This window comes from Dipodomys spectabilis, unplaced genomic scaffold, assembly GCF_019054845.1.
Source record: "Dipodomys spectabilis isolate Male_0828 unplaced genomic scaffold, ASM1905484v1 ptg000115l, whole genome shotgun sequence".
Lineage (NCBI taxonomy): Eukaryota > Metazoa > Chordata > Mammalia > Rodentia > Heteromyidae > Dipodomys > Dipodomys spectabilis.
In genome coordinates, this window is record NW_024870792.1 from 5,821,722 (window position 1) to 5,842,480 (window position 20,759).

Consider the following 20,759-nt stretch of genomic DNA (forward strand, 5'->3'; position numbering starts at 1 on the left):
CAGGCCTTGGGGCTTGCTGGCAGGATACTCTACCACTTGAGCCACCTCCCCAGATATTCTTAATGACCCCAAATTAAGAAATGATAAAAAAAAAACTCCTTGAAGATTAGCTATTTATTGGTCCTCCCTATGACAGGTAAACAGGAAACAGCATTATAAATCTATACAAGGGTTACATAGTATTGCTACATGCACAGAGGAGAGCCTTCCACTATCAGGACAATCCTCTGTGCCTTGCAGAATGAACACCATGTGGGTGGACATGTAGGTACTGTCAGACTTGTGCTGCTGGTTGTACCCTTTTAACCACAGGAAGCAATGTTAAAGATACTCTTAGAGATCATGCACATTTTCTTTAATTTAATCAGTTAAGAACCTTAGTATTTTCCAGAACTTGGAAATAATGCACTAAAATGTATTACATGAGAATAAGTCAGCATAAATTATATCAGCATGATTACTGCCTTATAGCAAAACCTCTTGTTAGCTGGAAAGAAAGAAGAATATGCAAATGAGATTTGATTGCAAATTGAATTCATTTTCCAACTCACTCCATAGTATGAACACATAAAATGAAAAACAGTCGGAAGCAACGTTCATTTTTACCTACAGTTCACTCACAAGAACACAACCCAAATTCAAGCTATACTTGAGGTAGGCAGGCCTACCTCTTCTTCTGCGGTATGCTTCCAACAAAACATCTACAATCAAGGGATAAAGTTTCAAAAAAAAGGAACTCTATATTCAGATTCAGTAAGCTTTAGAAGTTACCGAGACTAGATATTTGAGGTCAAAAGAAAATTCAATACTTGAACCAAAACCAGAATTAAACCATAACTAAAACACAACTCTGGCTTCCTGGAATTAAAGCTATCTTCAATGTTGCTGTATCAACACAGAAAAGCTGGTCACTTTTGAAAACTGAAAAACTACATTGAAAGAGTTAAATGACACTGCCTCTTCCAATCTGATGACCTAAATAGGAAGAGGTAATTTACTGCTACGTACAACGAGATAACTGAAAGCAATATTACTACTAAACTTGAGCTCAAGACTACCTTACATTCAAATCTCTATTATTTACAACTGTGTAGCTATGTGGGCAATTAGTTCCTCATTGCCTTAGTTTTCTTTTAAAATCACCATTTTATGAAGTTATGGGGGAAATTAAATATGTAAAAATGGCAAATATAGGAAGTACATGAGAAATGCTGGTAAATTAGCATCATTATGTCAGATTACAGAGACTTACTGCAAATCTCCTGTACCAGGCAGCAATCACAATTTGGCTTTTCTTCATTAGCAGGAAGTGTGTGCGGCATTTCCAGCCCCGATAAATCTTCTGAATGAGAGTGGCCAAGTCCTCCAGTCGCTGCTTCCTCAGGTCTTCTAATTTGAATAACTTGTACAAAATCAAATGGATTTATCAGAAACCCTCTAAAACCTTATGGTATACATGAAAGGAGGAAAAATGTCACAATGTCGAAGTCAAACACATCCATTATACATAATGTAGATTATGTCTTACAAGGAAAAAAAATATTTTTTAATGGAATGTTTCATGAATTTGTGTGTCACCCTTGACCCCAGGGGCCATGAGAATCTTCTCTGTATCTTTCTAATTTTAGTGTATGTGCTGCTGAAGCAAGCCATGAGAAAAATATTCTATGGACTCATGAAAGGATGCACAATTTTTATTCCAGTGATTAAAATTTTGTGACAAACCAAAGAGTCCAAAGTGAGCTTATGTTTACCTTTACTCTGTCTACAAGGATGCAGATTCAGAGTGACCATCTGCAACCGGACCCTACAATCTGAAAAACTTGCAAACTGGAAACTACCTATATGTCATCAACATGATGTTCAAAGACTTTCAGATTTTGGACTTTTTAGACTTCAAAATTTCAGAGTAGGGATGGTCAAACCAATAAAGTCTGTGCAGACATCCCCCATCAATAAACTCCAAAATCTGGTTCCAGCATCTGCAATGGGAGGCATATGTCAGCAATATTTCTCTCTTCAGCTTCAGCTTCCCAAGTTTGCTAAATTTTCATATGATCAAATCAACTGTAGCAGTTATGCTATACTAATACACAATTAAACTAATTGTGTCTCACGCCAATCTACTCACTTATAAGTAGGCTCCCTTTGGAATTCTGAGTCAGAATTTTAAGAGTTCTTTTTATGTTTTGAAAATTTTTCCTTTTAGTGCTTTATATGCCTCTAAAATAGTAACTATTGTTTCCAAAATTACCGTAAAACTCAGATACTACAAACATAGGCTGACTTGATCTCTAGTTGCTCTGAATTATTATTCTGGTTGTGACAATTTCTTTATTATTTCTTTGATGATGGTGATGATGATATAGTTGTACAAAGAGGATACAAGTCCATGAATCAGGTTATGAATATAATGTTTCTTGACCAACATCACCCCTTCCATCATTCTCCTTCATTTCCCCTCCCCCCTCACCATTTCATACAGATCAAGGATGTTGACATTGCATAAATACTACGCATGTTCTCCTAACAAACTTACTTGCCCTGCAGATAAACACAGGAGTATGGCATTTGTGGATCTCAGGAAATGTCCTGAAGTTAAACACCCTTTAAAAACTGGTCTGTGTAAGTCTGACAAGTTCAAGTGGAAAGGTTTTATATACATACTGTTCTTGGGTTTCGGATGAATATCTTTGATCGACCAAAAGAGTATTCGTCTAAGGGAATCTCTAATTCATTAAACAGAACTTCCACACCAGACCTAAAGAAAATAAGCAAAAATAAAAACAGTAACTTTCAGGGTGAAAAGAAAAGTTTTATTTTTTCTTATACCATAGTATCAGGTTCTCAGTGGAACAAAAAAGTTCATTTCTAAGTATAATTGCTCCTTCTATCAAAGAATTTCAATATTGAATCCCACAAATTAAATCAAATCCAGTAAACATTAAAAAAGTTTATTTGGGTTCAAAACTATGTGTTCTAACTGTGGTATAAAGACAAATTTTGATTTCAATAGAGGTAATACTTGTATCAAACATATGCATAGTGATGCATCAACCAAGCCAGGAGGCTATATAAGAAACTTTGATATTGAGTCAACTCAGTTCATTCTTAGAAACATTTTAAACGTTGTCCCTGTCCCTCAGAAAGGGATGCAAGGTCCATATCTATTTCTCCACTGGGGCAAATGTAGACAAGGGGATGGACCTTTCACCCCACACAGACTGTCTCTGGAGCAAATTCCCCAGGTGAAAAGCAAAGAGCTGAGACTGGACACCCAAGATGTCTCTAACTATACCCTTCTTTGATAACTCCAGGACCATTCTCTGGCTCTTCTATAACTCTATGACCCTTTCTCTAACTCTTCCCTTCTACACAAGTTTATAACTTTTAATGTCAAGTCACCTCCTACAAAATTACCATAGGCATATTCTCAACATTTGTTGACATTCAAATCCTAAATATGAATTTTGGAGAAGCTATTTTGACAACAAAGAAAATCAAGACCTCAACAGTAAATACAGAATTAGTCAAAATGGCATCATAATAGTAGAGAGTCTAAAACAAAGGTTATGCCAAACTCTTTATAAAATTCTGTTTTGCCTAAGGGCATTTACGGAGGCAAGAGGAAACTCATGTTATTTATTCATTAGGAATTCATTACTTTATGTAGACAGTGAACTTCTTACCTTGCTGGTCCTTTCCAATGAGGCCATGTCTGTTTACAAAGCATTTTGTATCTTTCTAGGCACGGTTCATAGGCCTGTCTGAAGGCATAGCCTGCCCGTCTCACTCGAACATTCTCCAAAAGACCCAGGTACCTGATTTGATGACACACTAGACTCTCATTGAAGATGTGTGCTGCTTTTTTATCATTTGGCTTGATACACCTAAAAGAGTTCAAATATTTTAAGTTTTAAACTCTGCCTCTATGGACATATATGTGTTTTACAATGTATGATGTCATAATCGCTTCTGAGTGTACGAGACTAGATTTCAATTAACTAGCAAAATGGTAGACTGGAAATCTGGCTCAACTGGTAAAGCACCAGTTGTGAGTAAGAAAGGTGAGCAACAGTGCAAGGCCGTGAGTTCAAACCACTATATAATTATGGGAAAAAAAGTACTCAAACATGCAATGACAGGGATGATATTCCTGATATTTTACTGAGTAAAAGAAATCTGACAAAAGGGTGTGTAAGTTCAAGTGTATCTAAGCTGAATTAGCATTAGTGTTGCCTTTCAAAGGTGAAGGTGGGAATCAGTGTAGAAGAGGAACAAGGGAACCTTCTAAGATGATGGAATGCTCTATATTTTGGCCCAAATGGGGGTACACATGTGCAAACATGTGCAACAATTTATGTTGCTAAGACTCATAGATAGATAGATAGATAGATAGATAGATAGATAGATAGATAGATAGATAGATAGATGGGATAGATAGAAACTCTGTGAATACTTTATTAAAGTGTAAAGTGGATTATACCATCATGAAAAGATGAAGCATATTGTTGCTTCCCTATATCTATATCCCTTTCTTAACAGATTGTACTTCCAGCTTTCTTTGCCAGTAGGTATGGCCATGTGATCAATTTCTAGCCACTAGGGTCAGAGTAGAAGTAATGCATGTTGCTTCTAATCTGTGTTCTTAAAAGGAAGGGACCTGCTTCTATTCCCCCAGTTATGTTGGTTTTCTCCAGATTTATGTGAATGTCCAACAACCACCACATGGGTGAGGAACACACCCTGGGAATGGTAGAGCCACAAAATAGAACTGCCTTTTTGTCTTCAAAGACCTTCCACCTAAAGTTACGTAAGAAATAAATGTCAGTTCTGTTTCATCCATTATTGGTTTTGGATCATATTACAGCAATTTTTGGTCTATCATGGGGCTTGAACTCTGGGCTTGGGCACTGTCCCTGTGCTCTTCAGCTCAAGGCGAGCACTCTACCTCTTGAGCCACAGCGCCACTTCTGGTTTCTGGTGGCTTAGTGAAGATAAGAGTCTCACAGACTTTCCTGCCTGGGCTGGCTTTGAACCGTGATCTTAAGATTTCAGACTCCTGAGTAGCTAGGATTATAGGCGTGAGCCACCAATGCCCAGTAATCCAACTGTTAAATATTCATGGTTATAACTATGTAACAACTATCATATTAACTTCCCCCTACCCCCCCCCCCCCGCCCTGCACGCACACATGTTATGTGGACAAATAATATCTAGTCTTGCCTTGCTGTTTATATGCTTTTCCTTTTAAAATTTATAAGGATAACCTTCACCCTTTGTCCTATGTAAGGGTACATATACACTTCAATAGAACAGTTTAGTAAGTTCAGCTTCTCCCTCCTTCCCTTTCCTCCTTTCTTTTTTTGTGCCAGGCTTGACCTCAGTGCTTGGGTACTATTTCTTAGCTTTTCTGTTCAAGGCTAATGCTCTATCACTTGAGCCACAGCTTTACTTCCAGCTTTTTGGTGGTTAATTGGAGTTAGGAGTAGCATAGACTTTACTACTCAGACTGGCTTAAAACTGGGGTTCTCAGATCTCAGCCTACTGAGTAGATAGGATTACAGGTGTGGATAACTGGTACCAGTGAGACATTTTCTAACATACTCAACAACCATGACTGAAGGCCATCAAGCCAATTGAATGGAATAACGACGTTAGATCTAGAAATACATTCAATACATGGTACCATAATGGAGGATTAAGATAACCATAAGAGGAAAAGAAGTAGATCTAACATGTGAAATCAAAACTACAAAGATCCTAGACGAAAACATAAGATAATATATTCACAATCATGGGATTTAAGACTGAGATTATATAAAAACCAGTAAAAGGGAGAGTGAAGGAAATTTCTGGGATTATAGAAATATATCATGTCTTGTCCTGGCTGGTATTTACCAAAATATCTGAACTGCTTGCCGTTTTTCCCGACTTTCTCAAGAGTCAACAAAGACCCATTAGGGTCTGGGTTTTCCAAGTGTGTACCTATGAGCTAGAAAACAGGAGGTGCATTGTTTGGTGGTCATGTTTCATAAAGCACACATGTACACTCAGAAATACCTCCTGTATTTGCCTTTGAATATTCATGATGAGGAAACCAGACCACTTTAAGTCTGGTGCATTTAGCTGATCAGTATACAAAATATACTGGACCAGTATACAAAATACTATGATGTTATTATCATTAGATTCCAACATCTTTTAGGAGAATTATCTAGTTAAAAAAAAAAAACAGGGCTGGGAAGGTGGCTCAGTGGTAGAGTGCTTGCCTTGCGTGCATGAAGCCTTGGGTTCGATTCCTCAGCACCACATAAGTAAAAAGAAAAAAGCCGGAAGTGGCGCTGTGGCTCATGTGGTAGAGCGCTAGCCTTGAGCTGAATCGCTGAGGAACAGCGCCCAGGCCCAGAGTTCAGGCCCCACGACCAGACCCCCGCCCCTCCCCCCCCAAAAAAAAAAAAAAAAAACAGGAAAATTTCTGTGAGCAATGGATTTTTGTTATTCTCAATGGAGTGGGTTTTTAAAAGCTGTTTAAAGGAGTTATTTGCAGGACCTGCTACACACAGATCTGTGGCAAAGCATTCAATTATTTCTTTTATTTCAATTATTTCTCAGCACATACTTTTTCCTTCCTTATTTTGGGGACAAGAAAGACAAAGGAATATTCTTCAAGCCAACTTGACATCGTATTATTTGATCTGTAACTATATTAGCTATTCTCTCTGCTTGGGCTATTTATACTCATATTTTTTAGCAAGCAGAAAAATTATGTTCCTTCAGAGTACTATTACACTTGAATGAAGAATTTTATGTGTCAGAAATACCGGATATAGTTGGGGTTCTTGGTCTGTAGGTTTTTCATTAGAGTGGCCACCGATGCCTTGAACTGAGAGCCTGCTGTAGGTGGCCTTTTCAGATTGATCTTGGCAGGATTCCCTTCAGGGAACAAAGACTTGATGAGGGTATGGCTGGCCTTCCACATGGCTTGGGACAGGTCTCGATAGAGAAGGTCATTGTTCTTGTCAACAAATCCTTCCACCTGATAGAGCACCTAGGGACAGCACATGGGACTCCATGGTTAGATCTGCATGCAATTTTGTCAGATAATGTTCACAGTGTGCTAAGACATCTACACTGCAGCCTCTTTTCTTCCTCACCAAAAAAATAAAAATTAAAAAAAATATCCTGGACACATTAGCAGCATTCTAATACCAAATTAGCCTCCAAATTTCAATTCCATCTGTCTAAGTTGCAGAAGAGATCAAAATAAATTCTACTGCCCTTCAGGATTTGCAAGAACAAACTCAAAAAAATGTTATCATAACATTTTCAAAGGATTTTAGATTTTTTTTGGTGTCTGAAGATATTTTGAGGTTTATTTCACATAGGCCAATTCTAGTCTGTCTAAAAGTAGACAGGGGAAAAGTGAAGTAACATTTTCATAGACATCCAGAAGTATCAGAAAAACTAGAAGGAATCTTTAATATAGCAAGCAAATGGGGAAAAAGAGATTTGTAAAATGTTTCAAAATTAAAGCCAATGTTTTAAAATAAAAGGAAATCAGATGTTATCTAATTATTAAATATCCAACTCAGACTTTTTTCCCTTTTGAAATTTGCAATATCATTGGTACTCATCAATAATCTTTAGAATTCTAACAACCTACTCCTCAAATTATGTTTAACAATTCCTATATTCACAAAATTAATTTCTCCAAATATCAGCTAAATAAATAATTGCTTTTATGAAATGGCAGGATTTTCCTCTAGGTTTCAAAATCTCAATCTAATAATCATTATTTTGTTAAATGACTTGTGCTTTAAAACTTAGTCTCGTTTATTAGTATTGATAATTTGTTTTTTTTTTCAACAGACTAGTTGGGCCCTGGAAAATAAGAAAAAATGATTTTTAAAATATGTTTGGACTGCTTAAGTCCACTGGCTTGGTTTCCAGTTCTTATGTTAAGCAAAATTTAGTCCAACATGGTCTGGATTTTATTTCTCCTGAACACTTACTGACCCAACTATTTTTGCAGGTGAGTTTATCCTCACCAGGAAACAGAGTTTAGCAACACCCATCTCTGAGGCACAGTATATCCATCCATGCAGGAATAATGGTGGGTCCACTGGGTGTTTTCCCCATACCTTGCCGGCATAATGCTGGATCCTGAAGCAGCTGTGAGGCAGAGATGTGTCGTTGAGGAAGCGGGAGCACTTGCTCATCCTGCTCTCAAAGTGCTGGTGGGTGGCGCATACTTGGTTCAGCTTTTCTAAGAAGGTCTCATCGGTGACTGTCCCAGGTCGCAGGCACTCTTCATCCAGCATAGCCAGGATTCCGTTTGTGTTCTAGAATGGAAACAAAAATGTATTACTAATCACTCCCAATTACAACCATCAAACATAACCAACTTAGTCAATGAAAAATTCTGCATAGCTACCACAAAAAGGAGACAATCAAATCAAGTATTAAAAACTACAAGAGCCCTTTTCTGGTGGCACAGGTGTATGTACAGGGAGGGGGGGGGGAGTGGACATGTCTACATTAGCATCTCTCCCATCCGTAAGTGACCTGTGAGTCATCTCAGCCACCTTGAAATTCATAGAGGAGTCACTCTAGACCTCAAAGACCTAAAAACCAATCTCTAACTCAAAAATTAATTCACAATCTATAATATTACAAATCATAAAATATTGTCTTCTAAGGTCATTTTATGACTGACAGCTTACAAGGAAACTGGTTTCATCTACTTTATAATTGTTTTAGAATAGTTGAGTTTGGATGGGGAGAGTGCTTTATTTGGGATGCTACTTTTAATGATCAGTGCAATTAAGCTATTTTCAATAGTATCTGTTTACAGATTTAAAATCTTATTCCATATATAAAGATTCTAAATGGATGGTACATGTGAACAACAACTCCTCTGTTGTGTATTTATTATAAATGAGATTTATTTATGATTATATTTATTTCAAGAGCAGTCAGTCCTAAACTAGATCAGAAATCAGGAAATTTTCAACTATGCTAAATAAAGGCTGCTATTTCTTTTTTTTTTTTTTGGTCGGTAGTGGGGCTTGAACTCTGGGCCTGGGCGCTGTCCCTCAGCTCTTCAGCTCAAGGCGAGCGCTCTACCACTTGAGCTACAGCGCCACTAAGGCTGCTATTTCTTAAATTGCCCCTCTAGACCCATAAGTCCAAAAACAATCCACTCCATTGACCATTAACTCCACCCACTTCCACCAAGACCAAGGCTCCTGAAAGGTCCCTCTTCCTATTCCCTTCTCCTCACAAGGCCATGACATCCTCTAACCAGCACTGATTCATTCCACACAAAACCCAGGGGAAGTGCTGGCTCTTACGAATCAAGTGTGTTCATAACATCCCCAGGATAAACATTATTGTTTCATGATGCTGGAAGGAAACACTTCCTTAATGTACCCAGGTTTGTACATGAGCATACGTTTCTTCAATCACATATGCAAGGGGATTTTTTTGGTTGAGGTCATCTAGCTAAATCAAGTATATTACCTTTTCCCCTTTTCTTAAAGAGAAGCAATTAAGTGCAGTGTTCTGTTTATGAAGAATAACATAGCCAGGAATTCTGAACATTAAAAGTTCCCAGAGGGAATTAGCTTGGTCACAAAATTTTAACAGGAAAAATGTTCAGGAAATCTATTAATTTCTGAACTCTAGGCTAGAGCTTTAAATTCTTTACCTGAACTATTATGTGTTCCCATTCCAACACTGGTCAGATTCTTCAAGACAAAGTTTATATTTGTGGAAAAGTAGTGAGTAGATAACTGTTTTTTAATGTTCAATATAACTAAAAGTAAAGCTTTCAAGGATGTTCAGAATACAGATGAGAAAAAACCCCACCAATTACATAATTCCCAAGAGTTTATTAAAGATTTGCTACTTATTTAGAGTGTGTATTTATATGAAATTCCTGAAATACAGCACTGACTACCTACAAAAGTCTATAGTACATTGTCCCAAAGTACTTTATCAAGGCTAGGATGATCAGGAATCCTAAACACAAAACAAAAGATTTCCTGTTTTTGCACATAACTATGGCTTCCTACAATTAATCCCTTTACAATAAACTATACAGTATGGTGTAAAAACAAAAAGTCTTAGATTTAGACAACTATCTGAAAATGAGCCAGTAATTTTTTTCACATTTTAAGCCTTTTCACACGCACACATGTGCTAGGATCATCTGAAAATGATTAGGTCCTTGGCCAGTTACATATGCAGTTACATATGCTTTACCTTCTGACATACATTCTCTGAATCTCTGAGACTGTACCTGACTCATTTAATTCACCTCTAGAGATTGTGCCTTTTTCCTCCTTTATTCTAACTTAAGCAGTACACTAGGAGGTCAATTGACTTTTGGAAATGAATGTTTTTGTGCCAGTACTGGGGCTTGTACTCATTGCTTCTCACTGCTTCGCTTGATGATGCAAGGTCAGTGCTCTACTACTTGAGCCACAGCTCCACTATTGGCTTTTTTGGTGGTTAACTGGATAAGAGTCTCATGATGAGGCTGGGAAGGTGGCTCAGTGGTAGAGTGCTTGCCTTGCATGCATGAACCCTGGATTCAATTCCTCAGTATCACATACACAGAAAAAGCCAGAAGTGGCACTGTGGCTCAAGGAGTAGAGTGCTAGCCTAGAAGAAGCTTAGGGACAGTGCCCAGGCCCAGAGTTCAAGCCCCAGGACTGGCAAAAAAAAAACAAAAAAAAGAGTCTCATGATGCTTCCTCCCAGGCTGGCTTCAGACTATGATCCTCATCCTCATGTCTCAGCTAGGATACACACGAGTCACCAGCAACCTATAGGAAATGGAGACTTCAACTTAATACAAAAAAATGGGAATGGAAGGGAAGGAGAAAGGAAAAAGGGGAAAGTGGAGAGGGGAGAAGGAAAGTATGGCTTCTCTGAGCCTACTCTGATCAGTCCAGAAAGTCCCAGGAGACACAGATTAGACCTGGGGGTCTGATCGCACTTGTGTGTGTGGCAGCAGTTTAAAGTCCTAGTATCTGAAAGTCATGAAAAGATGTGATAGGGAAATGGGATGAACATGGAGAATCCTATACTGTGTCTATGTTCAAGAGATGTGAAGGATCTTTTAGGGTTACAAGGCAATCTACAAAATTCTGAGAGTCCTTAAAGAACAAGTCAAGATGGAGAAAATACTAATGGTTAACATCAAAGGCAGTGAAAGCATTTATACAGGGTGAATTATACTACTAAACATTCCTTCAGACAAACAGTACCTAGGTACTTACATTTTCTATTAGGTCACAAATGATAGCATTATTGAAGTACTCAATGTGAGTCCATTCTATGTCCTAAAAAACACCAAAACAGAACAAAATCAAATCTGTATAATGATGCAGCTGTAAGGTTTAAGAAACACACTTTGCCCGTCTCATCATATCTCACTTTCTCTCTGAATCTGTTTCCTTTATAGAGATGGTGCTGCAAATGTCAACTTCTAGTTCCCAAAACTTTCTCAACGCAGCAGTCCACCAGTGACATAATCTGATTGAAGTGAACGCCCTTGACCTACTCTGGGATGGCCTCCCATTCCACTCTCCCATCTGTGGCAATTTCCCATGCACTCCACTGGCTCTAAGCCACATATTTACTCAACAGGCCTTTGGGTCAACATTACTTTTGTGTATATTTACAGTGTTTATAAGGACCTAAGGCAAAACTTGATCCCAGGAATCTAAGACTTAGGTTTTTTTTTTCTGTTCTTTGTCATCACAAGGAAAAAAATTAATTTGAGTCAATCCAAAGATAAGGTAGTTAATTATTTCAAGCATAAAAAAAGCCCAGTGCTAAGACAAAGTATTTTCAAAACAGTGAAAGATGGGAAAATCTATCCACTGTCTGTAATGCTGACTACAAAGCCAAACCTGTGAGGCCAAATGCAGCCACTCTATCTGCTTACACTTTGTTTCTAAGTGTAAACATTTATTTTTCTTCTAAGGGGAAGAAATGTAATTCACAAAGCAAGCTAGGGATCTTCCTATATACTTTCAGAAGTGCTGTACAAACTGTTATAAATTACACATCAAAGTCTGAGTAGTTCTTTATGATGAGAAGACAGGAAGAGAATGAATCTTGTTTTTAGGATATTTATGTTACTAAAAGGTGCCAGACATGTACAAAACATTTCTAAAGTATAGTAATCATTCTAAGACAAAAATGAAATCTTTATGATTCTGCTTAAGAGAAAATGGGTTGTTATAGTCAATTACTGGGGGTTCAGAATCACATTAGAAAAATCTAGCTGGCATGTTTGTGTATGCAAATAACTCCTCTAAGTCCTGGTCCTATCATTATGTACTAGATGACTTTCTGTAGGTGATCTGTATCTACCTTTGCTTTCCTAGACTAACGTATGGATGGAACCATTCAGTATACAGTCTTTTTGAGTTGGTTTCTTTCACTTGGCACATGACTCAAATTAATTTTTTACTGTATGCATCAATTTCTCATTTCTATTTATGGCACAGTAATAGTCCTTTGTATGGATGCACAAAGACAGTTCATCCTTATTTTTAACACATTGTTATTCTTATTATTGTGTGTGTGCACACACACACACGCAAGCAAGTGTGCTGGTATTGAGCCTGATCTCGAGAGCCTCTCAATCTTGCTTAGCTTTTTCACTCAAGACCCTCACTTCCAGCTTTTTGCTCATTGATACCAGCTTTTGCTAATGAGTCTAACCTTCAATTAGATTTGTGTTCCCAAACTATTATTAGTTTGTGTCATTACACTGGAATCCAATGAAATCAGATACAATCAAAGGCATTTATTAATTGACAACGTACTGTATGCAGACACTGTTCTGGGCACTAATGTGTACAGTAGTAAAGAAAATCCCAGTGAGCTTGGATGTCATACCAAATAATCAAAACCTAGCCTTTTGTTTTTATTTTGGTCTTGAGACTGAGATCTTGCTAACTTTTCTTGGACTGAAATATTCTTAATGACATTTCCCAAGCAGCAAGGAAGTTATGTTTCCCTCCCTCCCGCCCCCTCTCCCCCCCCCCCCCCCCCCCCAACAACAGGTCCTGAGGCTTGAACTCAAGAGCCTGGGCACTCTACCATAGCTTTTTTTTGTTTTGCTCAAGGATAGCACTTTCTGCCACTTGAGTCACAGCTCCACTTCTGGCTTTCTGCTGGTTAACTGGAGATAAGTCTCATGGACTTTCCTGTCTGGGCTGCCTTCAAATCACAGTCCTCAGATCTCAGCCTCCTGAGTAGCTAAGCATGAGCCACCAGCATCCAGCTGAGAAGGAATATTTTAAAGAAACATTTCAATATTACCTCCCGTATGTACTCCTCCTGTTCTTCTTTAAGAGTCAGTTCAATGAAGATTTGTTGTAGCTTTTCATTACAATAATTAATAATGAACTGCTCGAAGCTGTTGTCCTGTATGAAGAAATGGTAGGAAAAACACTTTATATATCACATCAGCAACTCTCTCTAACCATAACATTCAGACAACTCAGTCAATAGATGAACAATGCCACACACTGTCTTCCAGACCTAACTATGGCCTAGCGCACAGATCCTAGGACAAAATTGTCCTGGGAGGCAGTTGGAAGATGGCTTACAAATATGTGGACAAATGAAGTAGGCATAACTGATACAGTTCTGGAAGGATGAAGGTTTTTAGTTGACAGAGAAGCACCCCACACATGGTTAAAAAACAAAAACAAAGCAAAAGAAAAGAACTTTCCCCTGAGGATTAGAGATTCACAACATCTCTCACAACTTTTCTGTCTCCCATTCTCAATTGAAACTTTGGGGCTCAACAATGTCCTGCTGACCTGACCTTTGCTTCTCCTAATTTCACACTTGCCCCTCAGCTGACTGTACAGACTTATGTCTGTGTCTGAATACACACTCTTGCTCACTGTGGGTCCATAGTTGTGATGTGACTCACCAATATAACATCTACTGGATGAGTGAAGGAATGAGCAGGTAAAGTTCCTAACAAATAGAGACCTACGGGAATCCAGTAGTAGAATTACCTCCCTAATCAGAGCAGTCTCTTCTCGGAAGGCCCACCCTTCATCACTCTACCTCAGTGACTTCTCCTTCCACAGTTTCTCCTCCTATGATTATTCTCTTATACGCTCTCAGATGGAGGCTCCACTCCTAAATCACCTATGAACCATCTGCAAGCTTACTGGACTGCTGCACACATGGAAGGCATGATCCACATCTGCTGAATGGATATAGTTCATGTATAGACACATAATAGTTCATGTACAGAACAGGGAGATCTGATACCAAACCTTGTCTTTTCCACTTCTCTCTCTTCTTTGTCCAGAGCTGTAGCAGCTGGAGCAAGGGACAAAGAGTATACTTCCAGTAAACTTGACTCTTTCCCCATCTAGGCAGCCAGTCCTGGCGTGACAAGGATGTGCCCTGTGTATTGGTGGCACTGAAGCTTATGAGTCCTTGTGAATACACACAAGGATTGGCTCCTGAATTTTTCCGTTAGTGACAAAAGCAAAAAGCTACATCATTATTTGAAAGTCGGTCTTTTCAAATCAACTATGGTTAGTCCTATCTCAGACAAAGTAATATTGAAGATGGGGTATCTCACTCAATTCTTTCCTGGAAACCAGCTCTGAACTTCTGACTACCAGAAATGTGCTCATCAGAGGAAAAGTTTAACCCCAAACCGTCAATGCCACACGAGAATGCTCTACCACTGACTGCTCTCCCTAATGCTAAATTTAATCAAGGATAAAAGTTTGTTCGGCTTTTCAAAATCCTGAAGTCTTACTAAAGGGCAAATATTTATTTTTAATTCTTTCAACAAACATAATCTTTGACTTAAAGATATCTCCCATATGCATTTTCACACAAATTTTTAAAAACTTCATAGCTATCAATTTTGACTTGATATCAATATGGTCTGATATCAATATCAGATCCTTCCGCTCCTTTAAAAAAAATTTAACCAGTGAAGAGCCATGAGCTATTTCAAATATGAGAAAAACTTCTTTGGCCTGGTAAAAATATGTGCTTACAAAATATAATTGTCATAAATAATTTTTTTTTACCAGCTAATACAAATATACCTTGGGTTTTAGAAAACATTCAGGAAGAAATTATTTTTAAAAATTGTTTGTGTGTGTGTGTGTGTGTGTGTGTGTGTGTGTGTGCGTGTGTATGTGTATATGAGTACTGTGGCTTAAACTTGGGGTCTAGTAATGTCCATTAGCTTTTTCACTCAAGGCTGGCATTCTACCATTTGAGCCACAGCTCTACTTCCTACTAGTTTGGGTGATTAACTGTAGATGAGGGTCTCCAATCAATTTTTCCTGTCCAGGATGGCTTTGAACCACATCTCAGCCTTCTGAATAGCTAGGATTATAGGTGTGAGCCATCACCAGCTGACTGGAAGCAATCTTTTATTTGTAAGTTTATACTAATGGAATGTTTCAACACAATTAGAATAATGGCAACCAACTATTGAGAAGGGGAGGAGAAGTTACTAGTGTCACTTGGGCATGTTAGGTAGCTACGAACAGCTTGAAGGACACTTCCAAAACAGGACTAAAATACATACAAGCAGATTAGAAACCAGAGGCAAAGCTTCACAATTACAACATGACTTAGAAATTAAGTTAGAGCAAAATTAAGTTGCCATCAACCTATAAAAAATATCCTGTATGAATTCTGTACTTTGTGTCCACATAGTTAATCAACAATCATTTACTGTACAGGTCACATGGCCAGAGAAGCTATTAACACAGGAGCATGCAACAGACTGGCACTGCAAATGGCTCATACTTACTGCATTCTGGGGCAAAGAGGGATAGATGACACAAAATGCAGTTAGTTCTTAATTAGCAATAGATTTGGGTAATTAATCACTTACTGAGACTTTTCTGTTACTGAAAACAATTAGTTCTACCACTGAGGCTACATTTCTGACGGGTGTAAAACTTTACATCAAGACACAAACACTCCAAATGACAGGGCCACCATACCTACACATGAGGTCTCAACTGTGGTTCTGTTAGGAGAAGGCTATTCAAGATAAATGCTTTGAAATAATGATATATCATATCTCTTGCCTGAAGCTTGGAAGCTTCAGAATTCAATCTTTTTAATTCTAAAGTATCCGGATAAAAGAAAATATATATGAGAGGTACTAAAGGTCAAAAAGTCAATGGTATGATTGCCTGGCACATGAAGAACAGTGTAGAGATCCTGCAAGTCCACCAATAGGCCCTGTCCCTGACTCCCTTCTTCTACCTCAGTAAGAGAAAGAATCTCCTGAAGATGGCCCAAGACAAAAAACTGGCTAACTAAATCTCCTCCCAAACAAAAAAAATACCATAATTATCAATGCAAGAATTAATTTATTCCCCCATGGAAATCAACAGCTACCACTAATACACTACCTAAGCTAACATGTCACAAATGGTCAGCACAGTAGTTACTGCCAAAGCTATACAGAATTAAAAACATTTCTTGTGATCTAATTTTAAAGTATTGACACGGTTCGACAAAATGAAACTTCACACATCATTTAAAAAAATTAGCAAAACTTTAAACAATAATATGCAAAAATTAAGAAGTGAACTGGTAATTCAAATAACTCCAATTTGTACAGGTCTAACACATTCCGCCATTTACAAATTAACACCAGGCTTTCGATGTGGGTTCCTACTTTACACTGTTTCAGCGAGGCTGACTCTAGAAACCATCCCATAAATACAAAGGCACCAAAGCAACTTTTAAGCTTTAATGCTTCTTTGGTGTGTCAAAAACCATGTGACTAGCTAGCACTGTTCTATGTATTAGTCTCATGAATCAAAGTCTCCAAAGGAAGATGTAGCAGGAGCCTGCCCTCAATATGACTCAGAGACTCTTCCTCGTTTTATACCCATGTTCCATGCATGGAATTTTTCTCAATGTCTTACATCTTTATTTACAAAGACTGAGGTATAAAATCAAAAATTTTAGAAATACCTCAAACAAGTATATTCCAAGATCTCTGTAACACATACCCCTTGACAAAAACTGAGAACAAACCCCCTGCCATTACAGACTTCTGTAGAAAACACAGGAAAATAATGAGGAGGTATCTGGTTCACCAAATGTGACTAGAGCAGTGAGAACTTACTGTATTTAGAAGTATATAACAGACCAAAAATTTTAACTCTAGGATTCTTTAAGACACTGTTGACTTTAGCCGGGTGCTGATGGCTCATTGTAATCCTTGCTGCTCAGGAATCTGAGATGTGAAGATTGTGGTTCAAAGCCATCCCAGGCCAAAAAAATCCCTGAGATTCAATCATCCAGCACAAAGCCAGAAGTAGAGGTGTGGCTCAAACAGATATGGCTGGTAGAGTACCAGCCTTGAGCAGAAAAAGTCAAGAGAGAGCATAAGCCCAGTATCAACACCAAAATAACTAAAATGACATAAAATGAAACTGTAGACTTTGAGTTTATCCTTTAAGCATCAAAGCAACAGAAAATTCACACTTTCCAGAGAGTTCCTAACTAGTTTATATTCCAAAGTATCAATGATCAATGTTCCACACAAAAGAAATGGGAAAGATGTAATTAAAAATGCTAACCTATAACCTGACTTATGGGATTGTAACCCCTTTGTACAACTACTTAATATTAATTTTTGAAAAAAACACTGATTTATTTATATTCTCCTTAGCAACAGAAGCAGCTAAGCATGTCTTACACTTTACAAGGCAGATAGACATTTTGAAAAATCTCATGCTCTTTAAAATAAGCAAGTATTAAAAGAAAGAGACAAAGAGATAGCTCTATATCCTCTGGGCTTGGGAAGGTGGGGTAAGAACTGTGCAGGTGAATACTATGTGCTGGAAACACTGGGGAGTTATTCTAGCAAAAATTACTTTAATCGATGTCTCTTACAGTTCAGCACTTTGTGCTGGGGTCACACATTTGACAATTAGATATAACATGTTAAATTGAGTTTCATATTTTACATTTCATGAATGAAATCTTACATAATAAATGAAACAGTACATTTATACAGAAAGCTATAAGATTTTAAGTGTAATGTTGCCATTTTCAAGAAACTGGATTAGAATATGGTTATAAATCTGCTGCTGGTCTTAGAAGATTTATGTGGTGTGAAGTCTTTGTCAGCTTCCAATTATAATGCAGTTTTTTTTACAGCACAATATAAAATACCCGTAACCACTATCCATTTTTTAAAACCACAGGGGCAAGAAATAGAACCCAAAGCAATAACATCTTTTTCAAGAAAGGAAGCTTCAAAAAGATCCTCAAAATAGATGAGGAAAATATGTGATATTACATATTTTCCTTTCTAGACATTCATAAGACTGAATGGCTGGCTTTAAGCTTTAGAAAACTTCTTTTTTCAATTAAGTTACATTTTCCTTCCAGGTATATAAGTTCAATATCATAAATTTAGGGGAAAAAACAGTGTCATTATGATTTTCTTATACATTTTTAAATAGGCTTTGATATTAAAAGTTATAGCAATTATAATTACATAGACACAAAAGATACATTCTCTTTCTCTCTCTCATACACATACACACACACACACACACACACACACATACACTTCCATATTGTTATCAACTATTTTTGTGTGTGTACCTGTACTGGGGTTTCAACTGGGGCTTTGTGCCCTCCTTTAGCTTTTTCACTCAAGTCCATGCACTCTACCATTTGATCTACTCCTCTACTTCTGACTTTTTGCTGGATAACTAGAGATAAAGAGACTCTAAGATTTGTCTGTCTGGGCCAGCTCAGACTTCCCAGTAGCATGGATTACAGGTATGAGCCACTAGTGCCCTGCTTTTTATCAACACATATTTTAAATTGGTTTGAACACATGAGGATAAATTGAAGATGAGAAACTTGAACAGAAGGCATTGACCATAGCCAGCTTCAATTCTATTTTAAAAGAACTCAGAAAACAGGTTCTATAATTATGAGATGGTCTTGCTGGGTTACCCTGTCTCTTGCATAAGTATTCAGGTATAATATTTGGAACAATCTCCACCTACCATACTCATATTATACATGGATCACTTTCAAATGAATAAACAAAGGACAATATGAGAAGAAGTATACAATTTAAGATAACTAGCATTTTGCCTGAATGAGACTAGGTCAACTGAATGAAAAGTTCCCAGCTATTGTATTCAAAACACTAAATGCTTACTTAGATTTTTCCCAGTAAACCACTCACCAATCTGAACACCAATCAGGTATGTACTTAGAAAAAAGCTGAAAAAAATTTAGACTGTTCAAAATACTTTTGGATATAATATTGTGCATGTGTGTATGTTTTTAAGAACTGCATTTGTTCTTGTATGGAAATGCTGTAAATACTCCTCAGAAGTCAAAAGACCCAATTCTTTGCTATAGGAAGACTCAAATTAATTGTGTAGAATAGATTAAGACTTCTTCTGTTGGAAAGCTGGATTTATAATCTACCAAAATTTATAGTAGATTTTTTTCTCTATATTAATTTTAATTCCTTTCACCTTAATTTTGGTTTCAATGTCCCACTAATCTGTTTTCCAAACTGACATCAGATCACATGCAGCCAGCGAGGCAGAGCTTACTCACTCAACCAGTGGAGACCGGAATGTTTTGCTGTCAAATAAATCCATGTGTCATCACTCCACGGTTTAATTATCAGGTTCCCTCTTCCATTTAGAGAGAGACCAATGCGACTGAAAGGTTTCCACCAGCTCAGCTGGAAAATGTTTTCATGGGAACTATGGGTAGACCCACTGAGGCAGAATTAGACAAGTTTTGTAAAGGAATTCTAGACCCTTATTGTCCAGTTCTTAATGTCTGGGGCAAAATTCTTAATTCTTCCAATCGATTTTTACTGAAGAACAAAGCAGGATTTTATTTACATGGTATCATTTTCCTGATATTTTTCTACCTGCATGAAAAATACAGAAATACTCTGACTCCTCCTATTTCAGTAATATTTTTTAGTCTTCTTAGCTGGGCTTCCTAATATTAAAAACTATGTACTTCCTAAAGTTTCCATGTGTTGTAATACTGCTAAAAAACCAAGAAAAAGCAGGCTGGCATCTAGGTAAGTATGTGAAAAATTGTTGGAAAAAAAAAAGAAAAGAAAATCTTGTATCAAAGAAAAGAGTCAAACATAATCCTAGCTACTCAGGCACTTGAAATTTGAGGATCACGGTTTGAAGCCAACCAGAACAGGAAAGTCCATGAGACTCTTATCTCTAATTAACCACCAGAAACCAGAAGTGGTGCTGAGGCTCAAAGTGGTAAAGCACTAGCACTGAGTGGAAAAAGCTGAGGGACAGCACCCAGATCCTGATTTCAAGTCCTATGACCAAACCCAAAATAAAAACATATCTATGCACACCTAAATTTCTCTCCTAAATTCTCCCCAAATAAACTTTTATGAAATAAAAAAATGCACAAATTATTGAAAATCAAGATGCCTGAAGATTAATCTGAGAATATTCATACAGGAAAATGGAGAAACAATTGTAATTAAAAAAAAAAAAAAAAGAAATCCTGGTTCTTCCAAAGGGCCTGGGAATTGGGGTGTGGGGAAAAGAAATAAAGCATTTACTCCAAGGAAAAGAAAAATGAATTTTTAAAGGTTTTTATGATCATCAGAAGACTTGCTGTAGACATAATCAACTGGATTTTCCCTTGGGTCAAAGTTTCATTTAAAAAGG

The 20,759-nt window shown here is 37.5% G+C and overlaps 1 protein-coding gene and 1 pseudogene across 5 annotated transcripts in view; both read right to left on the reverse strand.

Moving 5' to 3' along the window:
- The window catches only part of Myo1b (myosin IB), a 173,453-nt gene that overhangs the window by 28,353 nt on the left and 124,341 nt on the right, over nucleotides 1–20,759 (reverse strand). For all 5 annotated transcript variants that reach the window (XM_042688266.1, XM_042688267.1, XM_042688270.1 and 2 more), the window contains exons 14-20: nucleotides 13,351–13,455; nucleotides 11,292–11,354; nucleotides 8,146–8,346; nucleotides 6,826–7,052; nucleotides 3,690–3,890; nucleotides 2,668–2,761; nucleotides 1,253–1,402 (exon numbers count right to left, since the gene is read on the reverse strand). In XM_042688266.1, the coding sequence (XP_042544200.1) occupies nucleotides 1,253–1,402; nucleotides 2,668–2,761; nucleotides 3,690–3,890; nucleotides 6,826–7,052; nucleotides 8,146–8,346; nucleotides 11,292–11,354; nucleotides 13,351–13,455 (1,041 nt within the window). The remainder of the gene's footprint in view (nucleotides 1–1,252; nucleotides 1,403–2,667; nucleotides 2,762–3,689; nucleotides 3,891–6,825; nucleotides 7,053–8,145; nucleotides 8,347–11,291; nucleotides 11,355–13,350; nucleotides 13,456–20,759) is intronic.
- On the reverse strand, nucleotides 1,536–1,648 carry LOC122115074 (annotated as a pseudogene).